Source organism: Dendrobium catenatum, unplaced genomic scaffold (genome assembly GCF_001605985.2).
Source record: "Dendrobium catenatum unplaced genomic scaffold, ASM160598v2 fragScaff_scaffold_621, whole genome shotgun sequence".
Taxonomy (NCBI): domain Eukaryota; kingdom Viridiplantae; phylum Streptophyta; class Magnoliopsida; order Asparagales; family Orchidaceae; genus Dendrobium; species Dendrobium catenatum.
Window position 1 is genome coordinate 4,414,284 of NW_021319083.1, and position 7,013 is coordinate 4,421,296.

The window sequence follows — 7,013 nt, forward strand, 5'->3', positions numbered from 1 at the left end:
ATGATCCTAACAGTTAGTCAAACCTCATATTCACAAGAGCAAAAGGTCACTATCGAAGATATAGTTTCAATTGCTTTACACATAGGCGCCCTGCTCCCTCCAACATCCACCAGATAATAGTTATCAAAGCCAAAACACATCGAACATCAACCTTCCAATAATACAGGCAGAAGATCAATATTTTTATTAAGAGATTAGTGAGTCATCCTATTCGATCAACTCTACATGAGCTATGAAAAAGAAATACACACCTCACATATGCTATGAGACACAAAAATTTTGAAGTGCCAATAATCCGACCCAAATATATCATGTTATTATATTCTAAACCACAGGATAAGAAATTTAGCCAAAATGGCATATCATGCACTTTACCAGACGATTCATAACACAATCCGAAGTTAGATGAGAATAATGGTTGGAAGATCAAAAGTTCAATCAACAATCAGGCGGATTTCTCAAGCAAATATACTTTAAATTGCATTTGTAGCCAAGAAGATGAATTTCCATCATTAACTTGTTCTTTACCTTTTCAAAAATAGGCCACTTCTAATTATTATAATAGAACCAAGAAAGCTAATGTGTAAAAGTTGAACAGACAGAAGCACCCTATTTTATCTATTCGAGCCAACAAAATGTATAAAGATCTCCTATAAAAATAAACCTTGTACACAAATTATAAAAATGTCATTTTATAAATGTAAGAAGAAATAATATACATTAATTTTTTATGACCATATTCACCATCACCATGGCAATCATAATCTGAGACAGCATTCAAATCAACTTTAATTAAGTATCAATCATCAAAGATAAGATTCACAATTAAAAATAACATGAACGTTGCTAAATACCTGAAAATTATCAGGTGCAATGCCACAGCCATTATCCACAACCTTGAAATATTCTTCACCATACTCTTTTAGATTGATCTCAATGTTGCTAGCACCAGCATCCAGACTATTTTCAACTAACTCCTTCACAGCAGATGAAAGATCTAAAATGACTTGACCTGAAGAAATTCTGTGCGCCACAGCCTTATTGATGGCCTTAATAATTGGAAAATTAACTTGCCCTTCCATCCTATATTTTTTAGCAGGCATGAATTATATCCAAGATTCAGAGTCAAATATTCATTGAGCCTGAAGCACATTATCATACAGCTATGTTACCAAACTAACATAGCTGATAAGCTGATAAGAACAAATATAAAAATTTATCTTCCAATGCAAACAAAAAATGTGCTGTCCCTTTGAACACTATTAGTGCATCACATTAAAAAAAAAAAGATCAAACGAATTATTTAAAAAGTCCAAAAATATCTGAAAAAGTACAATAATGCCAAGGGAACTAAACCTAATAAAAGACTTTACCTTCTAAATGTAAGTCATTGCTTTAATAAGATGACTTTTATTTTTGTGCTTTGAAGTAAAGCTCTCCCATGAAAAGCTTTCAAGCTATGGGTTTGAAGCTTATTGTATTTGAAGCATATGCCTCTATTCGAAGTGAATGCTTTAGCTTCAAAAGCTTAACTTCATTGTTAAGAAGCATAATCAATCTATCACGTTCCTAATCTAAGTTAAGCGTTCATTTCACAAATGCCATTTTTTCTACTTCATTCCTCAACTTATTTCTCTACATGGATTTTCAATCTATTCAACCATTCAAGATTTTCGGATGACTTGTAATTATAAGAATTAAAGCTTAAATGATCCATTAGTTTAAAATTTTTATAGATATATCTTGTTTCATTCATTTAATACCATTCTCAATTTTATCCTAAACGTAGTAAAATCATACTTTAGTGTGAAACTGTAATCTGCCATACAGGTTAATGTAAGGTCATATTTATCATCTATATCTAATGAACAACTCACTATCCCTTGTTGGAGAATTTTTGTCATCCTCAAACGGATTGCATACCTTATGATCGAGTACGGCATAAAAAAGATGATATATTACCCCGAAGGATAAAAATATCATTTACTTATGAACTCAATAATAAAATTTACAATTTAACAGAGATTCCCCAATTCAATGTTTGGTTGAATGGAAATTATTTTATTCTAGGGTACAAATGCACCATAGAGGCTTGTCCCTATGGTTAATTACATCTCAAGCTTCTGCCACTTGAGAATACTTTTGATTAAACTAGTGATTTTCTTTTTTTTTAAGTCATTTAGCAATTGGCTAAGATTTAATTTTAAAATCCATTAAAATCTTGTTTTAAAGAGTTTTGGTCTTTAGAAATTTCAAGGAATACGGGGGATCAACTTGAAATCAGATTTTTGAAATGAGGGACAAAGAAATGAAGTATAAGCACTTGATTATGAGAAATATCAAAGGTGCTCGAACTATCCTATGTTGGGCTTTATATTTTAAAATCCAATTTTTTATTTAAGTTGATCATTTTGATTAGAATGTTGGGGCATACATTCCAACAATACATATTAGAGGAATTGCCCAGAAGGTGAGGGCTTGTATGGTGATTGGAATCAACCATTTTCTCGGACCCTAGAATTAAGGTGAGAATTACTAAAAGGTAATACCTCGATCCTAAGTCTAACGGAGTGCAAAGGGAATTACAAACTACACCTCACATGAGGCATAGCCAGGCCGACCTCTAGATTTATTGTCTTGCCTGGAAAGAGCTACTAGCTAAACCCACCTAATCGTTTTTAAAACCATGATTTCTGGTCTCAATGCACATAAAAAGTAAGGAGGCTATTTTTTTATTTAGAATGTAATGCTTATAACTTGGCTTTGAGGCCGAGATGCCTGACCATGAAGGATATGCACATGTTGACTCAAAGAAAATATATTTTTGTTATATAGTCCTTAAGTAAGGGTTTTCTATATGCGACACACTGGGCTATACATGACCATTTTAAGTTTTTAGAAAACTTGACTCCTTGAAAGGGATCCATGAAATTTTTATTTCTTATTTGAAAATCATGAAGCCTAAATTGATTTTACATTGTTTACATATTTAACATGTAGAAGTCTTAGTTTTATCCTAAGAGTATACCGCATTCACATGTACAGGTCACCCCCAAGCAAAATAAGGAAGAAACCTAAGAAAAACATGCATTTCTATAATTCTATTGCGCACCCAGTAAACAATCAATACATGCTTGAAAAAGTAAATTAACTAAGACAAATGTAAATAAAGTCCCAATTATTACAATCAAGCTTGACAGCTAAGTTACTTGTCATTATACAACCTAGTTAAATATTTGTTTACATACTTTACTTGTAGGGGTTTTCATGCTTCAGCTTCCAGGTAGATCTTTAGGCTTCACCTTCCAAAGATACATCCTTCTTGATCCACCTCTTCTTTTAATTCAAACCCCACAAGTTTAATACATCTCATGATTCTATCAAATACATGTAAAAATCTAAAAGACTCAAAACTACACAACATTCAGAAAGTAATTCATATAATAAATATGCTTAATATAATAAAATGAAATCAACTTGAATTATCCTAAGCATTTTCCCTTTCCCTCTACTCTTTGTTGTCGTAGGGCTCAATTCTAGTGTTATAGTAGGAATCGAATGAAGCAGACATCCCTTGCCGCCTTGCCACAAATGAAGCTGCTGATGTTGCAATTGCTCTATTGGTTGCACTTTACTGCTTGTTTCCTTGCATTACTATATTGTTGCTTTGTCGTTGTTGATGATGCTTTGTGCTGGCCATTATTTCTTATTGCTTCTTCGCTGTTCTTATTGTTCTAAGTGTGACGTCATTGTCACCAACTCATTTGTTGTTGAGCCAAAAAAAAGTTTTTGAAGTGTTTTTTTTCAACAACTTGAGGAAAAACAGTAAAAAAATCACAGTTCAGTGCAGGAAAGTTTAAATCTAATACGCAAACTTGTTTAAAGCAAGGAGGAAAAAACAACGATCTAATACATTATAACATAGATCTGATTTTATACTTCCATGCTTAGCTTGAATAAGAAGGTTACGCACAATGTATCAACCAAATACAGAAAAGGAAAGAATTTACCTAAAATATACTCTTTCCCGTCGGTTCAACAATATAAGGTATCAACTAACAAAATAAGTAAAGAAGAAATTAGAAAGCCTAGAATGGATTCGCAACAAAAATACTGAAGACCACTCTATTTTGAGATATGAGTAAATTTGAAGAATAGCATGCATCTTTTTGATGCCATTCAAACCATCACCTGCTTTCATAAAGCGGACAAAACTGTTAGAATACTAGCTCAGTATTCTGAATTAAGATGGTACAAAAATAAAAGGCAACGATTAGGAATGAGAAGGATAGATTTCAACTAACGTGATTAAAGCTAATTGGATTTTATCCAAATTATACTTAAATTTAATAAGCCCAAGCCACCCTAGAATTAAACATTGAATAATTAACAAGGCTAACCCATTCACAAATAGCTACAAGAAAATATTGCATGCTTTTTGAAAAGGAAAAATATATGGATGTTAAGCAATCCCAGTAGTGGATCAAAGGGGTCAAGTAAGGGCTTCAAAACTGTTTATGGCTCCAAAACCAAAGAGTGAATGTTCTATAACACTAGAAATAGAACCAATTCCTCTAAGGATGATTATGAAGGGCATCTAGTTGGAGCTAGCTTGTGCAACTAAACGTAATGTTGTTCCAACTAAATAGGGTTAGCAAACAATTGAGATGGATTCCCCAAAGTAGATAATAATAAATGCAACAATGGCTCCAGTTCTACACAATTAGGATTTCCAAAATAATTATTAAATATGGAATATGAGAGGACTACAATTAGAATAAATAAACTAGAAGTTAGAACTTATTTTGTTGATGGAATCCCCTTGCTCATGCGTTGACTTGCCCAGTCCTTTTTTTTTTTCAATTTCCTTGGCTCTCTAAGCACTCCTTGGTTTGTTTTGTTTTGGACACCCCCTCACCATGGTTTGCATGTAAGGGAGAGAAACATCAAATTTTACCTTTCCATCTAGATTTTAAATATACTAAATAGTCGCCTATTTATAGATCATAGGGACCTTGCCCTAAAACCCAAAATCAAGGATTTATTCAAACTAAATATAGGATAAAGATGCAGATAATATTAGGGGATTTTAAAGAAGACATTAAGGAGGGATAAGACATCTTATCCACGCTCTCCCTCCTTGAATGTTAGCAAGCCATCTTTGAGGAGATGAGGTAGCCGACCATTTCAATGTCATGAGATGAGAAATGGGTTCCTAGATGAGAAATGGGTTCCTAGATGAGAAATGGGTTCCTATTAATTGTTTCGCTTCTCCATTGATGATGTAGCCTCCTTTGTTAATGCAAGTCCCTTCTGGGCTTGATGTAGCATTATGTGAGTCCTTAAGCCCCTTACAGTTCACATAATGGAATTGGGGTTAGCCCAAATACAGTAAAACATCCTCTGCTCACCAAATAGCCTAGTTAATTGATATTCCAGGCTGATGTGTGGAGAACATTTTGAATCAATTGGGCAATCATGTCAGGACAAGGAAAAATATCACACGTTTACGATTGATTTCCATGCAAACAGACCTCCTTTGCCGCCTGATAACGCATTCATTTGATTCAATCGATAGTACATTCTTCGTAGACCAATAATCAAATTAGAAGCTGTGAAGCAACTAGCTATATTTAACTTTAATAACCCTGAATAAAAGTAAATGGAGATTAGGACAAGATAAATACCTTCAGGAACCTATATCTCCCCTGAAACTGAAACTACCACTTCTACTATATCCGTGCATACAGCACAGAAGGACGACTCTGCCATCAAATAATTCCAAACCATTCCAAATAAATTGGATAAAAAATAGAAAGAACATGTAATAAAATTGAAATGAGTCGGTAAAGATTAAAATAACGAATTTTACCTGAACAGGAATGAACACCGGAGACCGATGCGAAACGAGGAAAAACAATGCCTAGAAATCACCTTAGAAAAATTTATCGCAGTTTTGAGGGAATCGAATAATTGGATAGGATTTCAGGGGAAGAAGAATAGAAAATCAAGCGACATTCTGAAAACCCTAACTCGCCCCTGCTTTGGCGCCAAATGCCGAGGCCGTGTTTTCGACCTTTTCGCGGACTCGTACGCTACTCGCCTTCTTATTTTCACGGATTAAAGTATTAAACATAGCTTAAGCTTTCCTTCATTGTTTAAATAATATTATTTAATTATTTAAAAATATTGTCTATCGTTTCTTTTTATCTTGAGAAATTTTGACAAACTATCCTTTATAATACAGTAATTTATTTTTTAAAAGAAATAATTTTTAAACTTTATTTCAAACAAAATTTCAAATCATGTATGCATACTCCTTCAATTAAATTCTGTTACAAATAAAATTGTTACAAATAAAATATGGGTTAGGGTCAACCCGAACCCGAAACGGGTCGGATTCGGGTTCAACAAATCAACCCGTTTTAAAAATCGGTTTGGGTTCGTGTTCACCCAACAACACTAAATTGACCCAAAATTTACACGAAAACTCATATTTGACCCAGGAACTCAAAATTGACCCGTTTTTACCCGAAAATCAAAAATTGACCCAATTTTTTACCAGAAAACTAGCAATTTTGGGTCAACCCAGGTCATTCGTGTCGGGTCGGGTTGACTCGGACCCGAATCTGGTCGGGTTCGGGTTGACCTGAATAGTGTCGGGTCAGTTCCGGGTTCGACCAGAACCCGACCCGTTGACCCAAATTGACACCCCTATTGTCAGGCTCCTTCAATTTTGAGAGTTTTTTATATATTTCCTACATAATAAGGTTGTATTAACTATTAACAAACATTTTTGTAATAATAAATTCTATTTGAAATATAAAAATTTTCTCATATCATATTCTCCCAAACTGTAAGATATTAATTGTTCTCAAAAAATTTATATTTCACTAGATTTAATTTTTCTTTTTATTGGACTTTGATATTTAAAAATTATTAAATTAATGATCTAATTATTATAAAAATACATAATTAGAAAATTACCAATAAAATAATTTATAACAACCCAT

At 33.3% G+C, this 7,013-nt stretch overlaps 1 protein-coding gene across 6 annotated transcripts in view; it reads right to left on the bottom strand.

Moving 5' to 3' along the window:
* The window catches only part of LOC110102763 (DNA mismatch repair protein PMS1), a 59,529-nt gene extending 53,422 nt beyond the window's left edge, over positions 1-6,107 (bottom strand). For 5 of the 6 annotated variants that reach the window (XM_020831233.2, XM_028695103.1, XM_020831230.2 and 2 more), the window contains exons 1-3: positions 5,873-6,107; positions 5,688-5,765; positions 855-1,142 (exon numbers count right to left, since the gene is read on the bottom strand). In XM_020831233.2, coding sequence (XP_020686892.1) covers positions 855-1,103 — 249 coding nt within the window. In that variant the 5' untranslated portion in view covers positions 1,104-1,142; positions 5,688-5,765; positions 5,873-6,107. The remainder of the gene's footprint in view (positions 1-854; positions 1,143-5,687; positions 5,766-5,872) is intronic. The other variant, XM_020831232.2, reaches the window with a different exon arrangement.
* Positions 6,108-7,013: the final 906 nt, after the last annotated feature.